The sequence below is a fragment of the Chelon labrosus genome (assembly GCF_963514085.1).
Source record: "Chelon labrosus genome assembly, chromosome: 17".
In the NCBI taxonomy this organism is placed as follows: Eukaryota; Metazoa; Chordata; class Actinopteri; order Mugiliformes; family Mugilidae; genus Chelon; species Chelon labrosus.
In genome coordinates, this window is record NC_140350.1 from 18,557,250 (window position 1) to 18,582,401 (window position 25,152).

At 40.4% G+C, this 25,152-nt stretch overlaps 1 protein-coding gene across 1 annotated transcript; it reads right to left on the bottom strand.

Annotated features, from left to right (window-relative positions):
• Positions 1-675: 675 nt before the first annotated feature.
• LOC311502559 (prolyl 4-hydroxylase subunit alpha-2-like) lies at positions 676-25,152 on the bottom strand (the record flags this gene model as incomplete). Its single annotated transcript, XM_084564835.1, is given in 19 exon segments — positions 676-1,330; positions 4,010-4,106; positions 4,354-4,422; positions 7,003-7,068; positions 7,686-7,739; positions 8,216-8,315; positions 9,928-9,998; positions 10,290-10,466; positions 11,835-12,031; positions 13,645-13,884; positions 14,625-14,762; positions 15,826-15,977; positions 16,748-16,844; positions 18,115-18,211; positions 24,995-25,018; positions 25,021-25,032; positions 25,035-25,073; positions 25,076-25,116; positions 25,119-25,152. Coding segments are annotated over 19 exon segments (1,776 nt in total). The 3' UTR covers positions 676-1,259.

The window sequence follows — 25,152 nt, forward strand, 5'->3', positions numbered from 1 at the left end:
AGCAGGAGGGAGGAAGATTTATGTATGTGAATGTATGTTGAAACCACTCTGAAACTGAAAACATGGACTGTTATCAGCTCCATTTTTGCTGAGGGCCAGGACACCTGTGGAGAGTTGTTCAAATAATCTCTGCATGAAACATTCCGCTGCCAGACAGTTGAGCACAACCCCTCGTTCATGTGCCAGATGTTGACAACTTTTGTCACAGAGGTATGAAAAATTCATTCATTCATTCATCTTATGTAACCGCTTGTCCTGTGAAGGGTCGCAGAGGGGCTGGAGCCTATCCCAGCTGTCATTGGGCGAGAGGCGGGGTACACCCTGGACAGGTCGCCAGTCTGTTGCAGGAGCTAACACAGAGAGACAGACAACCATCCACACTCACACCTACGGCCAATTTGGAATCACCAATGAACCTAATGTGCATGCCTTTGGACGGTGGGAGGAAGCAGGAGTATCTGGAGAGAACCCAGGCAGACACGGGGAGAACATGCAAACTCCACACAGAAAGGCCCCAGTCGGCCTGGATTCAAAGCCGGAACCTTCTTGCTGTGAGGAATCAGTGCTAACCACCACGCCACTGAGCCACCCGGTATGAAAAATGATTTGAGCCTGCTCTATCATTAGCCAAACAGTGGCCCAGATTATCACAAAATACTCCAAACCAACTGTCCAACACTACCCCAAAAGGCCTGCTTCGTTCCTTGATAGATACGGTACATGATTCGACTTAGGTTGCTTAGATTATCACACAAACCGGTGTTCAAATATCATTGCTGGCTAATACGATAACCATTGAACAGATAGTGAAGAAAGCCACAAAACCGTTTAATAAAAGACACTGTTTATTGACTCTCTTGTTGGCCATCCTGTAGAAAGAGGATACAATGTAACAACAGTGTAATAATTTAAACACTACATAAATAAACACAATGAACATGATTTGGAGAACAGGTCTATCAGGTTTGAAGGGGAATAAAATGCTTTGAGTGCAAATGGTAAGGAATGAAATCACAACAATTGACCAGTTAACAATACATTTATAGCGGTGCAGCTAAGTTGTGTACAAATGACCGCACCAATGGGTTTTAACTGCCTTTGTCCACTATGTGTAAATAATGCAGACAAGTTGAGAGAGAGGAAGAGAACACTTATGTAATTGTTGTAGAATATGTCAGTGAGTTGAGTCATTGCCGGGAATAAGACACCGCATAGTGTGAGAGAAGATGTTTGTGTGTTGCATAGGTGCGGCGTAAGCTTCAGTCCACTTCTGTGAGGCCACACGGTCTCCTGAACTCCTGTCCTCGCTCATGAATCCACTTGTTTGACACTGACAACACAGGCAAAACACACATGAGGACCGAAAATAGATGAGATGCTTAAGTGAATACACAGCGGATATGAATGAAGTTAAAAGTTTCTAAAGTAACCTGAAACATGGAGGTGTTATATCGCTTGCTATTATGGAATTGTAGTCGATGATTAATAATCATATAAATAAATGCTATTAACCGCATTTGCAAACATTTCTTTAAATGCTTGTTTTTTTTAACTGCACTGAATGGCTGATTTTTTTATTAATTTACATTTGTTTTGGCTTTATATCATTCCTATTTTAGAAGTTACCTGCCACAAGATAAACAGTTTAGTGAACTATTAATCCCCTCAGGTGCCATCAAAACACATCAGAAGTAGGAAACGCAATGAGAGTTACAACCATTGTGTTGTTATTGACGATATAAAGACAAATAAAACTGAGAGGTTATTATGAAAAGAGTGCTAATGATGAAAATACTACATTTTTGTTAGTTTAAACATGAATTAAAACTACTCTAACAAATATCCAATTCACTGCGGTCACTTCAAATAACTGCAGACAAATGTATGTAATAACTGACACAGGCATACTCATCATTTTCCTTTGCATCGATGAGACATAACATTATGACCACCTAATATGACCTTCCTAATATTGTGTAGGTAAATGGTTGTGTCTCATCAGAGAATGGACAAGGGCTTTCTGAGGGTGTCCTGTGGTGTCTGGCAGCAGAATATTGTTAGTGGGGGGGCTTTGGGTCCTATGGGTTGAGGAAGAGGGGCCTCTGTGGATCATCCCACAGATACTTGATCAGTTTGGGATGTAGTGAATTTGGAGGCCTGGTCAACACCTTGTGCTGTTTTTCATGTTTTTTTTAGTTGTTCCTAAATCGTTTTTGTGTGTGTGTCTGTGTCAGGCTGCATCCTGCTGGGGATGGCTGCTGCCATCAAGGAGTGTCATTGCTATGGGGTGGGGGTACCTGGTCTGGTCTAGGTTGGTGCTACATGTCTAAGTAATGTCAGGTCCAAATGTTTCCCATAGTCACAAGATGGTCAGTGTTATTACTTCTCTTGTCAGTGGTTTTTGTTTACAAGACTTATCAAGTGCGGGTAGAGTTTGAACCATGCCCAATATATGCAAATGCTGTTCCCATGATTAAACTGCGGTAACTGGCAGACTGTCTTGCTCACATTGTGTCTTAATATCTTTGACAAGCCCTCTCCTAATCTGGAGATTCTCCTGCAGAGAAGAGCTTTTTTTTTTTTTTTTAATATGAACATCGTTCTAGTTTCATTACTGTAGCGATAAAGGAACAGCGAGCCATTGTCTCAAAACTGCTGAACAACGCCTAAACTGTCTGCATGAGTCCTACTATATGTACAATGTGAATTACTGTGTTTAAAATGACACTGTCTTCTCCACAAACTACATTGTCAAGACGAAACATTTAAAATAAAAGTCGTTTAAATGCTTAACATTTTGTGAAATAGTCACAATGAGTTTTTTATTTGCAGCACACCACCTGAGCTGTTGCAACACGATATTTGTATTTCTTGAAAAATGCATCAATACAAACTGTAAGTTTCATTTTTGTCATTGAAAACCTGCTTGTTCTGTTGACAAAATTCCAGTTGTTTTTCAGCAGATCTGTCCAGAAATTCTGTAATTTCCTCTTTCTATAAATCTCCCAACAGCTCTGGCTTATAGAGTGTGGGAAACGGAGATAAAAGGGAAAACATCTTGGACAAGTCGGTAACACTGACAATAAATTCAAGGTCACCAGAAGTTTGTCAGCCCTATAATACCCTTGTAAGTACTGCTAGGAAATCCTGGGGTTAGAGACAAAAGATGCAGTACATGATGTTCTTGATTAACACTAAGCAGGGTAGTCATTTAAAGTCAACTCATCACAAACTGTTTGGTAACACTAAAAGACATACCGGGACCAACAAGATTCCCTGTGGACTTAATGTCCTGAAGGAGCTGGTTTATTCAACTGCGCCTAATATTGTGTATTGGAGGTTCTGTCTGTGGCCGACACATTTCTTTATGTGCAGCAAAGGTTATATAGAACAGTCAGGGGTAGGGTTGGGCAAGAATTTAATATTACATATATTGACGTTATTATGTAATAGTTATACTATTTCGCAGATCAAATCTCACAGTGGTAGACCAATAACTCCAGTGTTCTGCAATGGTCATTTTTGTCGGTGGAGGCTACGAAGAGAGCACTAAAAAATGTCTTACTGCAAAGTAAAGATATAATATTCATAATATACCATAAGTGGTACGTGGGTGTTGGAAATATATAGAGGTTACACTGTCGCACAAAATATTTACTCTCATCTTCTTATTGGATAGTAAGGAAAAGGTCCCACCTACTACAGAAAGTGAATGTACCCTTACTATTGCCAGTTGATTCTGTACTTGCTATAGCGGATGTGTCAACGCCTTGCTGCAAGTAAAACTTTTGAACAAGACTCCAGTGACTGAAATACATTTATGCCAACAGTGACCACAGCAGTGCATTGCTTGGTTTGTATGGCAGTTCTCCTGTCTGCTTCTCCAAACTGGAAGCGTGCAACCACTGTTTACTGTAGGTAACACTATGTAAGTAGTACCTCATACAAACCCCACTTCATAGAAACCAACAGATCCCATTAAGTATCACAAATCCGAACTTAGACTCACCCCATTTACTTCCTACTAGGACAGGACAGGCTGCATGTCTTGTCCTATAGTCTCCCTCCCCGCTCCTGAACAAGTTATACCAGAACACTGCCGTCCCCTGTGGGAAAATTAAAAAGAACAGAATTATGGTGATAAAAAAATAAAATAAAATTGAGCATGCAGAGACAGATGCTGGATTAAAGAGGACCTGGAGCACATGGGGCTTCATGCTAAGTTTCTGGCCAGCTCCCATGCAATACATAAAAATGCATAGGCAACAGGTTGATAAAACAAATTTAAAGTTAATATGAGCTCTTTCTCATACTCATCCATATGGACAGGAGAGAAACATAAACTCTGATTACCTTTCTCGGCCAGATTGCAGCTCCAAAGTCAGGGAAGACTGTGGCACCACCCGCCTCAACATCAGTCATCTGAGAAAAGGCAAACTGGTTCATTTCAATTCAATTTTTTTTTTTATATAGCGTCGATAAAAATACAAACTGTCTCGAGACACTTTACAAAATCCTGCCTGAAACCCTTAGAGCAAGGTAGTAAACTTTGTTCGTGCTTTCCTTTAAGGACACAAAGCGATATGCAATAATTCTGTGTCAAAGTAAGATGTAACACATCAACATGCTGCAAGAATAAAGTACTAACATTTTATTTTATTTTTATGCATGTCTCTTCTTAAGAAACTAATACAGAACAGTGAATATTATACACCACGTCATATTACACCATGTCTCCACAAGTCAAACGGGACTGTGTGACTGTTCATTTTGTGACTGTGAGGTGTTTTCCCTCTTACTATACGAATGTTTCGGTGTAATTATTTTCTTCTTCTTTTTTTTAAACTGTAGTATATTTCTTCTTGCAGAAACAAAATGTTTCTTCTCTGAAATACTATTTCCTCCTGACCATGTGTTTTCATCATCAACTATATAGTGTTTGTTCAAATGTATTTTGTTAATACACCGTGTTCCAAATTATTATGCAAATTGGATTTAAGTGTCATAAACATTTATTTTTTTGTTTTTCAATTAAAGTCATGGATGGTATTGTGTCTCAGGGCTCTTTGGATCATCGAAATCAATCTCAGACACCTGTGATAATTAGTTTGTCAGGTGAGCCCAATTAAAGGAAAACTACTTAAGAAGGATGTTCCACATTATTAAGCATGCCACAGATTTCAAGCAAAAATGGGCAAGAAAAAGGATCTCTCTGCTGCTGAAAAGCGTGACATTGTACGCTACCTTGGACAAGGTATGAAAACATTGGATATTTCAAGAAAACTTAAGCGTGATCATCGTACAGTGAAGAAGTTTGTCGCTGATTCAGAGCACAGGCGGGTTCGTGCAGACAAAGGCACAATAAGGAAGATTTCTGCAAGACAAATTCATAGGATAAAAAGGGCAGCTGTTAAAATGCCATTGCAAAGTAGCAAACATGTATTTGAAGCCGCTGGTGCCTCTGGAGTCCCGCGAACGTCAAGGTGTAGGATCCTCAAAAACTTTGCAAGTGTGCGTAAACCAACTATTCTGCCACCCCTAAACAATGCTCACAAGCAGAAACGTATGCAGTGGGCTAAAGAATATATGAAGACTAATTTTCAAACAGTTCTGTTCACGGATGAGTGCCGTGCAACCCTAGATGGCCCGGATGGATGGAGTAGTGGATGGTTGATGAATGGCCACCATGTCCCAACAAGGCTGAGACGTCAGCAAGGAGGTGGCGGAGTCATGTTTTGGGCCGGAATCATGGGGAGAGAGCTGGTAGGCCCCTTTAGGGTCCCTGATGGTGTGAAAATGACCTCGGAAAAGTACGTAGAGTTTCTGAAAGACCACTTTCTTCCATGGTACAAAAAGAAGAACCGTGCCTTTCGTAGTAAGATCATTTTTATGCATGACAATGCACCATCTCATGCTGCAAAGAACACCTCTGCATCATTGGCTGCTATGGGCATAAAAGGGGAGAAACTCATGGTGTGGCCCCCATCTTCCCCTGATCTCAACCCTATTGAGAACCTTTGGGGCATCATTAAGCAAAAGATCTATGAGGGTGGGAGGCAGTTCTCATCCAAGCAGCAGCTCTGGGAGGCTATTCTGACATCCTGCAAGGATATTAAAGCAGAAACTCTCCAAGAACTCACAAGTTCAATGGATGCAAGAATTGTTAAGGTGATCTCAATGAAGGGGTCCTACGTTAACATGTAACTTGACCTGTTAAGATTTTTTTGATTAAAATAACTTTTGATTTCTATTCATAGGACCTCCTAATGTAGCAAATTCAACAAATGACCATTTTTAGTTCTTTAAAACTTATAATATGTCTTTCAACTCAGTTGTGCATAATAATTTGGAACAGTGCATTTTTAGTTTTTTATTTTTGAAAAAAATACTGTTATCTTTGGGAGGTTTGTTCAATAAAATTTGAATTATACTCTAAGGGTTGATGATTTAAAAATTATACTGACTGTCATTTGTATCAACTATTTAGGAAAATCTGAGAAAAATGTAATTTGCATAATAATTTGGAACACGGTGTATACTGAAGCACATCCATGTTGTGTATCAAGGATGAACCGTACTGGCTATACAGGAAGAAAATCCATACACTGGAAATCATTTATTTTTCATTTATAGAATATTTCGCACGGCTCACTGTTAGCAAGGGCAAAATAAAAGGAAGTAGCTCCTTTACCAGCGTGTTAATGGTGAATGGCAAACAAAACTCTCCACAATATGTACTGGAACTGATTGACAGACGAGCTAGATTTAAATAGTCACCTACAAAGTTTCATCCAGGTGTTGGTACACTTATCGATTTTTAGTCATTCTAAATTTGAGCTATAAAACATTGTGAAGGTCAATTCCAAACGCGTCAATCAATCCCAAGTCCAAAATTGAACCAGAGGTTATGCCCATGAAGCTAAACAAAACGAAGGGGAGCGCGTTTCGGGAGACCGCCACCACCGGCCTTCACTCAAACGGCGACTGGATGCACGTACTTACGTAGTTTAAAAAAGTTGCCAAGCGATTTCCAGTGCCTAATCTTTTGAAAGCATCAGGCTCATCTTTCTATAAAGATAAAATTTAAGAATGAAAATACACAATGAAATAGACGCACAGTCACACACACATTACTTACATAGTTTAGGAAGGTAGCAAGTCTATTTCCATCGACCTTGAGGTTGCTGTCAAAAGGACGCTGCAACAGATGTTTATATGTTTAACCCACCGAAAAGACTCGCACTAGGAACCCGCCACTAAAGGCACACAGACGGCATACAGATAAAACTGAACTTTGTTTTTAACTGAGTTGTAACAGCTTCAAATAATATGCTTCAAAGCACAGAATGCAAATCTTCTACACAGAGAACTTTTGTGTTGAAAACAATGACTTAATCATAGGCTTTGATGACAAAAATATAATTTATTATCTTGTATTTCCTTATCCTTGGATGAGTGATGGATGACTTTTGCAATAGCTCTTTGCATTATATGTTTAAACATTAAAATCAATCATTCTGTAGCACCTGCACATATGTAGCGTGCATAGAGCCAAAGATCACATCATATTCACAGACACTGCCAGATATAACACACAGAGAAAGGCAGAAAGGCAGGAACAATGACAAATGAGAACAAACAAACCTTCACATGCACACAAACTTTGAACCAAAAAGTGAACTCACCCGTGAGAAGTCAAAATGTGGCTCGTACTGTCCTCCGACTCCATAGTTTGCAACCTGGTCAACCATTGAAAAAGGTAATGAATAAGCCCTTCTGTCCACTAGACACCACATCGCTTGTCATTATGCTGCCCTACATGTATGATTTATCTTGTGCAAACTCAAATCACAAATGTGTGACATCAGAACGACTTCAGTTCTCATCCGGCTCAATAACGTAATTTCTAGCACGGCTGTTCTACCGCAACATCATACCCAAAAGACTCATTAGTCAGCAATTGAGACATATTGTTTGTTGAAGGACATATGGTTGTATAGGACAAAACTTATTAAACTTTTTGATTCCTGGAGTCCCACAAATAAAATTTAGCACCTGTCCTCTAAAGGGGTGGGTGCATAAATCATCAAGCATACATTACACTTTTCTAATCCATGATTATCTGTGGGGCGGTTTATTTTGAAGCATGAGACAATATATTTGCTTTGTCACATATATAACAGTTTGTGCAATTGTGCAGAACAAAGTACATTACCTGCAGTAACTCTGCAGTTTCCACTGTAAGGGCAGTGATGTCTTCAATTCTCTGATTTACTCTCTCAATGACGGGGTCGTCCTCTTCTTCCAGCCACGCACTGAAGAAACATATTAAGCATATATAAGAATATCACACACACACATTCAGACTTAAAGAGTTTGCGTATCCACCTTAATAATATCTGACTTGCAAGCCTTGAACAGAAAGCATGGTATAAATCATCTTTTTCTGTGATGGTTCTCAGTCATCTAGATCATGGTATATCCCCAAAAAGCTGAAAATAAGGGCAACTGGACATTCTTGAATATATTTCATCTAAGTAGCTTCTTCAGTTCCAAAAGACTGGTGGGGAGTTGGGGTCTAAATAGGCACATCTGTGGGTGTTACTCATCAGAAACTCGTATGACGACTCTTTGATCCCATACTCTTTCCCCAATGAATAGTACTCTACGGACCCATTATTAGTATAGAGGCTCCAGTCCCAAAGCATGAATCAGGGCAAAACTTCTTGTGGACAGATGTTGAGACTGTGTTGTTTTTATATATGTTTATATCTCAGTCCAATTTTTCAATTTGACAGAGATGGCTTCCTTTACTCCTCCTCCTCTTTCAAACCATCTGTCTTCTCTGGCTTAAATGTGTATGTTTTTGTCTTTAAAGGAGTGTCCTTTGTCCTCTGGGTGTAGGTGGACTGCTGAACAGTTTCCTGGCGAGCTGGCTGTCCTTTGTTGGGACATGCGTTTGCGGACGGGTTGTACTGTTTTCTCAATGTACAAGTCTGTACATTCCTCAATGCACTGAACAGCGTATCTACATTGCTCTATTTTTGCTTGGGTGTTTTTCTTTGGGGTTAACACGTTTCTGCCTCAGTGTGTTACCAGGTTTGAAGAGAACAGGAATGCGGTGTTTCCCGAAAATTCTCAGCGAGAGGAGGAACATTGTCCTCCCCTACGTGGCTGGAGTATTAAAGAAACTTTTCAGGAAACACCGCATTCTTGGGTAAGTGGGTTCATTCACTGGTCATTATTGTATCATTCATGAAGGGGCAGAGGACAGGATCAAATGGTCTCCAGGTATTTATCTAGTTGCCACTAGTCATACGAGTTTCTGATGATTTAAACCCCAACTCCACACCAGTCTTTTAGAACTGAAGAAGCTACTCGGATGAAACGTCCTCAAGAAACTCCAGTTGCCCTTCTTTTCAACTTTTTGGGATACAGTTTTGATTTAATCTCACTCACAATTTGATCATACGATTAACTTATTACAGCGATTTTATCCTCAAAACCTCAAAATCCTCAGTCTTTTTAATAAAATACTTGAACTAATCGCTCCAAATCTGATATGAAGATCAAGGCCTTGGACCCACTTTCACTTGCTGAGGACAAAGGGCATGCTACTTAAAGTCAGTACGGGACATTCCTCACATGTTCCTCATCAGCAATCCACTTTGGTATTTATTTCTATATTATTTTTTTTTGCAAAACAATCTATGTAGTCTGGCTACATGAGTGCTGCAATCATTCCTGTTGACTTGTAGCAAAACTTATTGACAACTACAGCCGCAACCATTTGTTAATGTCTCACCCACGAGTTCTACTTTAATAATGTTTAAGATGTTTAACAATGCTTGAGAAAAACTGATAATAATGACCTCCAATTGTGTTTTAATGTCTAAAATCCACAAGAGGAAATCCTGTAAGCGTTACCTCTTTGATACTCTGTAGTTGGCTGTGGTCAGGACACCTGTTTTGGGGTCACGGACAGTAGCTCTGGCAAGCTTGAAAATATAAAGCACACACAAAACTAAATAAAAAATAAACATCACATCTTAGCATTCATCCAATTTGCAGCTCTAAATTGTAATTATATCTGCATTGTGCCACAATACACGGTTTTCATCTACTCCTATCAATTAATTTAGTCTTATAAATGTAGAGTTAATTCAGAATTTGTCTAAGTGCAAGATATCAGGTTTCCAGGCACTTTATAGAGGAATGCAACGCAAACATATACACCCTGCATGTATACAGTTATTCAGTTATTATTTACTGATTGCTTCCTGTCTCACCCTGGGTTTAGCCAGCTCTTTAATCTTCTCTATCTCCTCATGTGACAGCATGTCCAGGTAGCGCACAATGTGAGGACTGTCCCACTCATCCTCCTCCTTCATGGGCTTAAGCAGGAGGCGAGGGTTCCTTTTACCATCCTGGTAGCGACAGAACAAACGGCTTCGCCTTGCTTCGTTCTGGTAAAATATGAACAATAACCGGGAAAAAAAATTACATTTGGCATCATTTTATGTATTTGTTCACTTGAACTGAACAAGTATGCTATAACATGTGTTTCCAATGCGGTCTCACAGCAGGGGACATAGCATTGGGAGCATTGGGCTCCACCTATGTTCCTCTTTGGTAGCAGGGCCAAACACAGCTACCCTGTGCTCGTCTCTTCACGTGTCCCGAGTGTTGAAACTGAAAAAAATCTCGGTTTGTAAAGTCTCTTTGTATTAAGGTCTCTATACTTTTGTTGAGCCAACCCGAATCTCAGAGGCTTACGATTTGGTTTCACTCCTATTGTATTTCTTTTTTGTAGTTATTATATTTGGCTGTAGCAGTACTGCTGAAGTGTACTCAACACCTCCGGCTGTTGCTGCTTTTCTGCATTTTTTAAAGAATTAGTGGGAAACAAAATATGTCCATCAGAGAGTTAACGGAGCTTCATAAGCGCTACAGGTAATCTTCTTGACCCTTTTGCGTGATGCAATGGAAAAACACCTGCTGCGCCCACTAATCCCCCACAACAACCCTATTCTATTAGAGGATCAGAATTCTGATTTATTTTAACTGTCCCCTGCAGACAAAATCTAATTTCTCAAAATAATAAGTGAAGTTCATATAAACTCACAGTGCACCCATACAGGTTTTAACATGTTTGGACAGTAACTTTTCTTGCTTTTTAGTTGTTTTTACACTGGTTCACACATGAAAATGTTACTACAGTTGAATTCTTGTATACATAACTCTTTAATCCATTCCTTGATTGATTGTTTAAAGGTCTAACTTCAACTACCTCATGCCTCCAAAACAGTTGTGACTCATCAGAAAATGGACATGGGCCTTCTGAGAGTGTCCTGTGGTGTCTGGCAACAGAAAGTTGTTAGTGGGGGGCTTTGGGTCCTATGGGTTGAGGGGAGGGGTCTCTGTGGATCATCCCACAGATACTTGATCAGTTTGGGATTGAGGGAATTTGGAGGCCAGGTCAACACCTTGTGCTGTGTTTTGGAGTTGTTCCTAAACCTTTTTACGAACGAATACCAGGTCCAAAAGTTTCCCAGCAGAACACTATATTGTCACAAGATGGTCAATGTTATTCACTTCTCTTGTCAGTCATCGGTCATAATGTTATGCCTGATCGGTGTTAACATGTAATAAAGTGATTAGATGTGTGTATTTGTGTGTGTATAATTAATATATATTATTATCATGATAAATGCTCACTTTAAACAGCAGCTGCTCTGGGATTCTGTTTTCGATAACGTTTCTGCGACCGTTATATCTTCTCGTTATATTAAACCTAATTCTTGAAATGCACTTATTTCTTCTTCATGTCTCACCATTTGAACCCCCTCTCCTCTGCACAGAGCCTCGTAGGCCTCTCTCTCTGGGAGATGGTCTTTGGGTCTAGTGTAGGTTCCCAGCTGAATGGGTTCCTCAGAGGCAGGCTGGTAGTCCTGGTTCATCTCGCGGAGCTGCTTGAACAGTAGCCGTTCAAAATAACGGAGGTTTCCTCCTGCCCTCTGGTGGGTAGGGTCTGTGAGTAATAAAATAGTTGGTTGTTAATGTCTCAAATCTCAACTGAGAAATGGAATAACCCTTGGAACTGAAATACTGCATTTAAAGTGGCTCAATCCATACACCTTCATCCCTCTGATGACAGTGGACACTTACATTGATGGGTTCTACTTCAGCTAGTTTGAGCTTTGTTTACTTTATTTAAGTTCTCATCGATGGAAAGTAACTAGCGCTGCACGAGTACTCAAGTTATGTCGTCCAATTTTGAAACAAAGGGCTTGTGGAAATACTCTATTATCCAGTAGAATAATAATATTAGTCAGTGTTGTTGGTATTTCAGTGATTTTATCTGAGTAAAAACTTAATTATTTCAGAGTGATTGAAGCAGTATTCAGATTGTCTACTATTGCAAACCCAGCAATACCACACCAATAGTATGTCCCTCATGGCATTTGCGTTTGGTGGGTGTAGCACTCCCTCTTGTGGAATTTAGAGGAAATGCACTAAATACATACTGAATATGCATCAAGTCCATGAAATTCTTACAAGAGGAATCTGTGCAGTTGCTGGGAGATGCACTGCATGACAACACCCTCCCACTGTTTGAGCTCTTGTTGAAAGTAACTTGCATAAGTTGCCATAGTGATATTAGGTAATGAAATATGGACCGACATGTTTGTTCTATGCTCTGTCCAGTTCCATTAATGTGTTTTCATACTGTTTAGCCCAGACAGTGCAAGTTCTGTGGGACTGTCGCCATCTTTAAAGAAAAAAAAATGTAGTAAAACATTAAAATACTCTCATGTTGACATTTAAATACATTAACCTGCTGTATTTCCGACAATTACATGAGAGGTTTAAGACCACTCTCATATCTGTAAGTACAAATTAAAAGTGCAGCCCATCCCCTTAGCTTAGCAAAAAGACTAGAAACGGGGAAACAGCAGTTCTGGCCCTGTCTGAAGGTTGTAAGCACCTTTAAAGCTCGCTGAATAACACCTTTTATAATAATAACTTTTTTCCTGTCCAAAATCGGAATTGAAAAGAAGTTTGAGTTTTTTGGAGGGTTATATGCCAGACAATGTTCTCAGTGTATGAGCTGTAGCTGCATTTTCAGTGTTTTGTAGTGCTTGAGGACACAACGTGGGTCTAAAGCTGCTTTTAAAACTCCTCAAATCATTTTACTTGTCATAAAAAAATTCCACAGATTTTAAACGATGGCCTGCATCTGTCAACGGAGGTCCTGATGCAGAGACTAAAATAACAGACTGAAACCACAAGCCCTTACTTTGAACGGACAACACCCTGTCTCACTGGCGAGCACCAAACACCACAGTAAGAGTGGAGGGTGGACTGTAGTGATGAGTGACACAGGAAGGATACAACCCTGCAATTACGCTATGGTAGAGGATTGAGTTTGTATTGTTCAGCCGAACGGTGTCTGTACGTGTCAATGGAAACAACTTAAATTTATGTTTAAGGTTCTAGTTTAGTTTAACAAAAATTGAGAGGTCATGAGCCGGATCCCACCTACCGTCTCTGACTCTGGAATCACTGACTTATACGTGCAATGTGTATTCACACGAGTGTAGCTTTTGGTTTTGTGCTTCACTTGCCTATGCTGCACCTTACCAATGGCCACCAGCCGCCGTGTTAGCTCAATGGCTCGGGGTAGGTCGCCCATTTGGTAAACAGAGTAGCTCAGGTAGTCCAATATTTCCGCCTTGGAAACCACAGCTTCCTCTCCGTCATCCAGCTGCTTCAAAGACTGCTGCATCCACAGCACAGCGTGGTAATAGTCTGCATCGTTATACGCCGTCTTCCCCATGTCGAAGCAGTCATCCACTGTCAGCATGGCACTGGAGTGCACACCTGGGGAGAGGTTCGATGAAAGTGAATTACGGACCACGACTCATTTCAAGCCAAATATATTTGCACACACTTTCACAATCTGTAGTTGACCTGTGTGTTGAAAGAGTGAATGTAGGTTTGTATTAATAATTAATTTAAGTTATTTATTTGCAGATTCTGCAAACTGAGATTACTGGATCCTGGCTCAATGTGAACGGCAGAGTCAACCATACCAGACACAAGCATATGCAAACAGGCTTGTGCCTCAATCATTAAACACGGACACACTGCTGCAGGAGTATACAGAAATAAACAACACTTTGAAGCTTTAAACAACTTGTATCTAGATGCCACTAAAATGGGAAAGTTTCTTGTCTGACTTTGATATTTCCTACTGGTGCATCATAAAAAAAGAAGGCCGTGGTGAAGACATCAGTGTACACTGGTTGGTGTAATGGGGCTGTATTAACAAATAAAGTTGATGAGTTTCAGGAATAGAACATGTGCTGAGTATGATGCAATTATAAACGACTCATTAGCCAGGTCTCAAACTACATGGAATGTTAATCCTAAATCCAAAAAAAACAAGTATAAACTCATACACAGACATCAGTAAGAAACCATGTGCACTCTCCTTACTATATGCTGCTGTAACATGGCAAATTAACCTCTTTGGGATAAATTAAAGGATTATCTTATTTTATATTCATGTATATATTCATGTTTTTTTTTTACATAATCAGTGTACACTCCTTGGTTACCTGGCAGCTTTCCTTTGGAGAACGCTTCAGAATCCAGTTGATACGTGTCCTGAAGTCGCATCAGTGCCTTGGCTGCACCCGTCTCATCCTCAGCATCTGGAAAGTACTGTCTGTGTACGGACATGTTGGAGACGAACCCTGTTCAGAAAGTAGAAAGTACTTAATTTGAACTGCCAGGACATTAATAACAAGAATTAGTGAGTGCATTCCTGATTCATCAAATCATCATCATCATCATCATGCTTAAATGAAGCAAATGCATGCAAAGGAGTCTTTGGAGATGTGACTGCCTTTCATGAACATAAATATGATTAGAGAACATGGCAGCCTGCATTCAACTTTTTTTTTTTAACAGATTACTTTTACATTACAAAATCAAATTTATTTGGGTTTCATGGGAGAAATTTAAATTGTGGATAAAGGAAAAGGTTTTACTCCAAGCTAAATGCAATGCATGCAACACAAATATTAATGTATGTCTTCTACATCCAGCCTCCATCTCACTCTGGCCACAAAAACAGATTCATATGAGAGGCTCAATCTCTCTGCCTCAAACAGATTTGGACCCAAGTCTAAACACGTACACACTTCCAGGTCCAAACACACACACAAAGGGAGGACATGGCCAAAATATGCAGAGATGAGGAACAGCTGCAGCTAAAACACGACAGGCTCTGTCGTTTTCCTGTGAATTTGGGGAGCTTTTAAACTAGAACTGCACAGCAGACATTTCCACTCTGAGTCAGAGCTTTGCTCACATCCCCTCTGGATTTTATATTCACTGCTCACCACTCACTTTTTGTTCATGCTGAAAGAAGCCCCATTGAAAGTATTAAATGCTGTCCTTTACATCTGATCTGGTTGGAACAGTTTAAACTTAAGCACAATTTCCATTTTTATTACTTATGCATGCAGAGTTACTGGAGGAATAAGAATTTGTCTGGATGAAAATATAAAGTTTCTTGGTAAGCTTTAGCCTGGTACGTCACACATCACAGTTCACACAGAGTCAGTGCTTGTTAGGAAAGGAAATATCTGTATGCTTACAGTTGGGCAACAGACCCACAGCTCAGCAGCATGCACAAGAGCTAGAGTGATATCACACCACACAGAATACATTAATGCCCCAAGCACAGCTAAATCCTGCCATACCTGAACAGTTCTCCCTCAGTTATAAGCTGTTTTGGAGAACTTTCCTTACCATCAGAGGGCGTCTGAAGAACCAGACTCTCCAGTTCAGACCACTCAGTGTTGAGTCTCTTCATTAGTTTGTAGGCATTCACTGGGTGGGCCAGGTAGCCCTCTGGATCAGAGGTGGACACTCGAGTCAGAGCATCAAGTTTACTGGCCCAGCTAAGAGAAAGACAGAAAACATGTTTCTAATATTGAAAAAAACCTCTATTCAACTGCTCATTAATGCACATGTCTAAAAAGTCAATTACATGGCAGCCACTTATAGAAAAGGATCAACTCAAATAACTACTTGTTACAACTGAGGTATGCAGAAGAGCATCCCTAAATGCACATCACGTCAAGAAAAAGGCCTACAGCAGCAGAAGACCACACCGCCTGTCACTCTTGAGCTGTGAGCAGGAAACTGAGGCCATTAGAAGATTGGAAAGGCATTGCCTGTTCGGATGAGTCTAAATTTCTGCAGTGACATTCAAATGGTCAGAATATTAAAAAAAAAAAAAAAAAAAAAAAAAACACAGTGTACCCATCTTCAGCTGTGTAGTTTCTGCAGGACCAAACTGAAATCATCTCAGAGTGGTTTCTTGATCATGACAATGAGTTCAGTGTACTCGAATGGCCTCCACAGTCATGGGAGCTCAATCAAATAAGGCATGACAAAATCATATCAATATAGACCGAGGCCGTTCCTCTCAAAGGAATGTTTCCAGCACCTTGATAATTTTATGCCACAAAGAATTAAAACAGTTCCAAGGCGTATCTAATGAAATGGCAGGTGTATATATAAATATGCACATTATAATGCGAGTGTTACTTTACTGCTACCAGCAATGCTGTCAAGATAACACACTCCCCACACCCAACCCAAGAGCTCACTTGTGAGGCCATCGCACTTATTTAAAGTTTAAAGGCCTGCAGAGTTAATAATGTACCTTTTGACAGCCGCAAGCTTGGACTCCTCTGCTTTGATGTACTCCCTCAGAGACTGAACCAGCTCCTTTTCTGTATAGATCAGGTCTGTCATTTGACCTGCAGAAACACAGACAGAGACTTCATGACATTCTGTTTTACTGCTGCCTGCCGTTTCAGATGCGCAGACTTAGTATTTGCAATAAATCTTCTAATTTACAGCTCCATCAAGCAAACACGTAACGCAACAGTCCAACTTTTACATCTGGAATGCTTTTCTTTAAGTGCACTGTAAAATCTATTTCTGGGAGCACTATTTTTAATCAGACTCAAGTCTGCAACTCAAACGAACCTCAAACCTGTGGGGGGTTTTGATGGTATACAATTACTCAGCAAACTACTGGTGGGCGTACATCCACAAGTCTTTGAGGAGATGGTTTGGGTGTAATGTGCTTAGTAAACATTTTCATGATAAAGCTCAGTCATGATTACTTCACCAAAGCTGGCTGCCTGGGAAAAGGGGTGAAACACTTTCATTGTTTACGCATGAAACCAGCGCAACTGGCCAGCCAACTGCATTAAAATCAAAATTATTTAAGTGAGTCTTTAAAGACTGAGATGCAATCTCCCCTCAAATATTATACAAAAGAGAACGACTGCACAAAATGCTAAGAAAAGATTTACAGGCAATTTAGGAGGTATATTTTGTTCTCAATTGACCAACGGTATTTCTCTTTAAATTTATTCCAGACGAATTTAACTTTGCCTTCCGGCCACATCCTCTGTTTAAAACCATTTTAAAACCATCCCAGTTTTGCTGATCAAGAATTACAAACTACCAGCAGGTGGATGTGGCTTCAGCCGGGAACAAATTCATATATACAGTTTATAGAGTGTGTTGTCCTAAAATAGCACTGAAATGATGCTCTAGGTGGTGTGTGCCCAGGTTACCATGAGACAGACAAAGCTCTTCTAGCAGAGACTATAAACGCTTCATTTTTATTCTTGCTACTTAGTCCATATTTTACACTTATATAAAAGTGAATGCAAATACTCTCATACTGTAAAATAAATGTTAAAGAACTGAATAATAGCGGTGGAGAAACAGTTAACAAGGCTTACACACAGATCTAAATACACAGTGAAATGGTTAAACATGACTAAGTCTTATATTTACCGTTAGTTCTCTTGACCTCTGAGGTAACAGATGTTAACGGTGTTTATAGAAAGTGTCAGTGTTTTGTGGATAATCTTGATGGTCTCCAGAAGGAGGAATTTTATCTTGCAATGGCTTACAATACAACACGGAGGAAGCATGAAGAAATGGCAGCATGGCTGATCTCAAACTGACAAGATCGGAATGTATGTAAAGAAATCTGTACAAACCCACCGATGGAGGTGAAGATCTCTCCCTGTGTGGTCCAACAGCAGAGCAGACTGCACGAGATGACGAACAGGAACATCCTCATTATGCCCCCTTCGATAGTCTGCAATGACAAAAGTAATCACGCCATGTCAAAACGGACTAATTGTGCCATACTCTTACATAAAACACAGGGCTTTCCTTTCACAATGACAAACAGTATCCTGAACTTGCAGTTTGCATTACTCCCTGACTCAACAGTCCACACAATGATTCTGTATTTCCATGCAACGTTTGCTGATGGCCTACCAATATTCAAAGTTTCCTACAAATGAGTCACTACTGCCTCTCAGGCCTGGCTGTCATTACAAAACGTTAACAATTGGACAGTGGGGGAAAAACAACCGTGTGGATGAATATCTAATTTTATCAGGTCATTGTCTATCCGGTTAACATAAGGTCAGTATGATTTTCCATTATTTTTCTGTGGAGTTCAACATGGTCACCAGATGCCTAATTAAAAACAAATGTTTTTACTGATAGAGAATTCAGAGCTTGAAACTCTTTTGTAGTTGTAACTTCAGTTTATACAACACACAACACCACATCAAACAAAAAAACTGCACACAACTTGTATGTGTGGTTTTCTAGTACAAAAAGAACTTGAGCTGTGTGCACCTCCATCTGCTGCTGAGCCAACGTCAAAATGACGATACGATCTCTGATCACAGTCCAGCAGCGAAAAAACGCTTTCTTTGCGAAACCCTGCCCCGCCTTCTCCTTTCAGATCTAATTCTGCTACACCACATCGCTTCTCAGTGCTTCAAACGCAAGCACAGGCGCACACACATTACCTGCACCACTTTAAAATCAAAGGCTTAGAGAAAAAGAGGATCTGAAGTGTATAATTGACAGTGTAGTAATACCTTGGAGAGGAATCTGCTCCGGGTGAAAATCATTTCACTTTCACAACACCGAACTGACAAGATACAGGTCGAGCTTCTATTGTTGCCAAAGTACTGTGGCAAAGTTAGTGCATGCAACACTTCTGAGCCTTAAAATGACACAAAGACACCAACATGATGTCCAAAAAGAAGAAATACGCAAAATATATTTCCAGGACTGATTGTAAGTGCACACGCTTGAAAGAATAGGTATGTAACGACACCAAATCTGCCTGCACAACTCTCAGTCTATTGTGAAACAACAAAGCTGGAAGGTAGAATTTGGCCTAGTTGTGGCAAACGGGTCCTTTCCATGTGGCACACCAACAGTAGGCAGCACTGGAGTTAAGCTGTGAAATGTCTTTATCATGTGCAGCCAGTCATTGTGAAGTCCTACAGTAATCTTGGTGAAAAATAAAAAAAAATAACGTGCACATTAAGTTTTAACATTCACGATTATAGTTATTATGCTGGAATGTAGCAGAGGATGTGTGAGTTTCAGACCACAGACTAGACACCGACACATAAATTCTTTCTTTTCTCTTTGTTGTTTTGTTTTCTCAACACGCTGAAGTCATCTTGTCAGGTTATAGACAGTGGGATAAATAATGCTACAGTAAAATCAAACCTCCTTGAAGGTGGATTTAAGCTTCTTTTACCACATTTCTTTAATTGCAGCATGGGACATGCTTCTATTTGCACATCTAAAATGTGCAAATGCCTAAGACCTTTCTGTTTGAGTATTTCCTGCACGTATATGCCAACACCAAGTTTTTCATTCCAGCTTTCACAAAGAAGAACTTTACTCTCTACAAACAGCGATGTTGAGCTTCATAAATAGCTCTCAAGTCGTTTTCTCTGGTGAATGTCTTCTTACTAATACATATTTAGCTTCTAGTGTACGTCCTATGAGTGCTTTTGGCTTATCTAATGAGTGTGGACCCAAATAACTATTACCACAGTCCTAAGCTACAAATTAAACGGCCACTTCTCTGCCCTTTAATTTACAGCTGGTACAGTCGTTTAGCTCGAACAGGGTCTGGCCTGTTGTTGCACGCTTGTAACACCCAGGTCACATTCCTGAAAAGGAAGTCTTTTTACATTTACTACGCAAATGTTCCCAAGCTCTGACCCTGCCTGGTATTTCTGAGGAAAAAAGTGCTGGAATAGGAATGAAGAGAGGAGAGGACAAGGAAGCATATGATGTGCTGGTTCACGACAGGGAAGGTGTGAACAGCTGCCTTCCTGTGTATAAAAAATAAAACAATAAAAATGATCTATTTAATATACAGTATATTTGTGAAAGTGTGTATGGGATAGTATATATAATACCTTCATTCTGTTCTGGTTTGTAGGCTTCTTCATAAAAATCTTCATTTACACAAGTCAGTACAGTGCCAGTATTATGCTCTGCTTTTCCAAAACTTGCCTGGACTACAACCCATGGGATTTTTGCTCATTTCTATTGAAGGGGGGTGATGTTTCTGCAGATTTTTGTTATTTCACATGGAGGTGTGGCTCCACGAGAGAGATAAGAAACCTAAGTAACACAGTCTCTGGCGAGGCAGTCAGGATGCAAGGTCTGCAGTGGGGCAGGGGTTTGCAGAGAGCGATCATTTACTCCTACAGTAACAGTTTCAACATCTGCAGTCATCTTGTTCTAGTTTCACGCTGGAGCTAAAAAAAAATCCGCAGTGTGAAAAAAAAAGAAAAAAAAAAAAGAGCCATTTTATAGTCACATTAGGGCCAATTGAGGAAATATCAAATTTTATATGTTTCGTGTTATTTTTACGGGCGAGCAGATTAAAGTCTATTTCATGAAACATATAAAACTAATCTTGAGCATCTCAGGGTTTTTTTTTTAGCCCGTTTCCCACAAAATGCAAACAAGAGCAACACAAAAGTCAAAAGTTTGCACTGTGGGTGAGTGTTGTCAAGACAACTGAAGCAACATATGAATAAGGTTGCAAAAGACCTCAGCCAAACCTCAAGAACAGTTAAATATTTTAGGAAACCTTTTCTCCAAGCTGGTCTTGCCTTTAAGACAGGGTGAAGCAGTTAGAAGAAAGTCAAAACATCTATTTCCCCGTACACTTGAAAGTGATACTCAACTGCTAAGCTGCACACTTAATGAAAGTGAATATTACAGTAATATTCCAAAGCACGGGGCCGAAAATTATAATGTAGTTTACCTGTTTAAATTACATCAGGGTTTAACAATATGCTTAATTAAAGGGTGTGCCCACTTTGAGTGACAAGTGGTGCCACCACAGATCTCTACCTGTCTGCCAAAGGGCGTTTCTCTGCATGCGTTCTAGTCTGTACTTGTGTTGTTTTGAAATGTCATCACTCACAGTCCAAGTACAGACCAAATGCCTGGATGGATTCTTCTCCAAACCGTTTTATCAGTTGGTAATATATGCTTGGACTTGGCACAGCCATGCATCCCAGAATGCGAAACCCGGGGCGTTGTCAAGCGCACTGCAATTGCAATTACAGAACGGACACGCTGCATCCTCCGCCCTTGTTCAGTGCTTTGAAACTGCTCCTCTGGAATCCTATGGGGGACATTATTGAGGATCTGTCCATCTGTATATGCAGTCAACGGTTTGTATACTTTGCAAAGGACTGCCAGTAAACATGCAAGAGGCCTCAACCGTGAAGCATGTGCTGAATGTACGTTAAAAAAGCCCAAAGAATTCTCAAAAAAAAAAAACACAAAAACTTTATAATATTGGCACATACCACAAGTTTTAATCTGAACACACAGCAATGGTAAAAGGCCTAATACGGGATGTCCAAACACAATATGCTGTTTGAATCACTCCTATCAAACCTGCAATTTTTTGCAGCGAACGTTGAATATCAGTGCACATGTAAACATACTATATTTGAACAAAGCATGAAAGCTGCATGCCAGAAAACTGAAGTCCTGGTAAGAAAGAAAAGACACTTTCCAGTTACTATCATCCTCGACGCTGTGATGCCTGTATATGGTGCACTGAGTTAGACAGCTAATGGTTGATGCTAAACAGACATTTTCTGGCAAGTACTGTACACAGACACGGTTTGCATGTTGCAAAGCAGACCACATGCATGTGCACACATGTACAGTATCTACTGACTGAACATGCTCAGACAGTCTCAGATGCAAACTTGTCGCTGCTGTTGTTCTGCGCATTCTAGGATGATATTATCTCCTCTTTGCCCACATTACAAAAATCTGCTCCAGTTTACGCAGTGTTTGCTGACAGAACAGTTAAGTTTTGATCACCAGATTTACTCTACACACTTACTCAATTCCACTAAACATGAGGGGTGAATGAAGCACAATGTTTCTCGGCGTGAAGCAACCTTGCAGTTTTCAGTCTTACACCACTTTCTCTGACACAATGGAAGAGAGCAGTTCCACCAACGTTCAGTGAACTCTGCAAAATGTAAAACATCGGGAGGGAAAGGGCTTAAAAAGTACTGCGAGGGGTTCAATAGTTCTATGAGCTGGTGGCCATATGTGCTGACGTTCGTTTGTTTCGCATAAAGTGAGGGCTTTAAAAACGCAGATGTGTAGGTTATACAACCAGCCAGACGGCGAAAGTATCAGTAAATCAGAACAGAATTGCTGAGTTGTAAACAGACGCATCTCCACTTGGTAGAGGAACTCGTCTCCGCCACACTGTCACACAGCGAGACTTATAGTGCAAAACACACCAGCTCAAAGTTGTATTGGTTGACACAGGCAGGCACCCAGATGAGCGCAAATATAAACCGCGGGCGCTGAAGAGTACACACACTCACACATCATCGTCCACTTCCTGAAACCTTTTGTGGTATGCAAACATCACACTCACATAAATGACAATTAACAAATAAGAGACATGTTCAAGTAGGGGTTCATGATACATTGGTCGACGTTTTTTTTTTTGGATAAAACAGGCATAAAAAGAACCGCAGCTGCAACTGTTTTTAATAAAAGAGATGCGGGTTAAGTGGAGGTTAATAGAGATAGTGATCGATTTTGTTCTTTTATTTCACGTAACTTAACAAGACTGTTCTGTTTTCAAGCCGTATCTAGGAAGACATCAACCCTCTGAGCGTGCACGTCACCATCCTTCCAGCCTAATTACTGCTGACAGATTTATGGCGTCCCTCCATTTGCCGCCTTCCATTCATACACGCTCCAGTGGCCTCTACAGCCAGTTATTGCCATTGTATGAATCACTGCAGGGACTCACTTACCTGGCGGGCATGCAATCCTTTATACCAGGGATGTGTGTTCAGTGACATTATGAGCTGTTTGCTTATGGTAGACAACGCTCAAGGCTTTACTTTGAAAGCTGTTTTATCAAACAAATCATGTTTCTAACCTGATTAGCAGCTGACTGGAAACAGCGCATTAATTAGCAGGTCAGCGGAAACGAAGATCTGAATAATATTCCAGGTTCTGAGATGTCATGGCGTTGTTTTTCTTGGTCTTGCAATGTAATAAGCTAAACATTTTCGATTATACACAGATTCAGATTCGTTACAATTCAGATTGTTCCATAAAATGATCGGCAGAATAATCAATAATGAGAGTTCACGATTTGTTCGGTTAGTAAACGATCAAATCGTCCTACCAGCCTTATTACTGCTGACAGATGTATGGTATCCCTCATCAGAATCATTTAATTGCCAATTACAAATGATTTATTTCAACTTGTTTTACATGATTTGTGTGAACTTACGGCATGGACATGCAAAACAGAGACTGGCATTACTAGTAGTAATAGTTCTTGTTATGAGGGGTGCACTGTCAGGACAGCCAAACCAATTGTTTGGTGTCTCATGGGAAAAAAGGACCCCAGGTACCTCCTGGCATACTGTGCAAAGGCAAGCCTTCAACCTATGAAGCCTCTTTAGTGAATCACCACCTAGGGTCACCCATCAATGTAATATCTAGCCCCTATGTGACCTAAAACAGATTCTGCTAGTGTGGACTGGGAGGGTAACAAACTAAGCTTTGCAGCTGCTCATAACTGAGCCAAAGGTAAAACTGATTGCCAGTTTTTTTATTAATTTATTTCTAAAGTGCATTTAAAAACGACAATATATACGGCGTGGTCAAACAATATACAAAAGCATTCAGGAAAATAAATAAGGCCAACACAAATACAACTGATTTTCTGCTAGATTTGACTTCTGCTACATTTCAAATGGATGGATTGCACTCTTTACTGGTGTATATTTACAGTTTGCACCCCTTATATCGGGACCATTTAATCTGCAATGAAAACTGTTTATTTGGTTAGTTTGATTTGCACGGGCCCACTGCACGAAAACAGAACCCAGAGAGCAGGCAGGCCTGTGCAGACTGAACTGTGTGTAAACTCTTCCTGAGCCTGCAGCTCATCTGTTCCCTGCGGTGACGTCAGCCCAGAACAGTTGTTTCTAGAAATTCCAACTCTTCAGCTCTCATGGTCCGCTTACTGTTCCTGCTGCATGGGCTACGTGTGGAGACACAGGCTACTGGCCCTAATTATTATTATTATTTAAAAGAAAATAAAACAAAATAAAAGGACGGGTGAATTTTAGTGGCGTTGGTAATAAAAAACTGAGAGGCTCGACCAAAAGTTCGCGCAAACTTTCAAAACTTTCAAAACTTTCTCCTCTCCCCGCGGTGAAACACTGTAACCCGGCTGCCTCGCCATGTCTCGCATTACAATGTGACAAACAGAGCGGAAATAATACTCACGGAACGAACAATGTCACCTTACCTTAAAGGTGCCACCAGCCCCCTACACCCAGACCCTCTATATTCTGGTACCCCGCGACAAAACTAACAAACACAACAGACGCCTGTTGGACGTAGTTACTGACAACCATCCCAGCATGCTCGGGAGGCGAGCGAGCTTATCGGTTCAGCGGGGATGTAAACAAGGGCTTCTATGGAGGATAATGACATACAGTATTTTATGCCTGCTTACCTTTATTCCTCTGAGGACCGTCAGTCACACTTTAGCGTGTGGACGCAAATCCACTTGGCACCCCGGGGGTGTGGGTAGTACATTGAGGGGCTGGAGACGCTGCCACGTACAGAACCTCCCGTGTTACCGTAATACGCCGAATAGATGCACAGGGACAT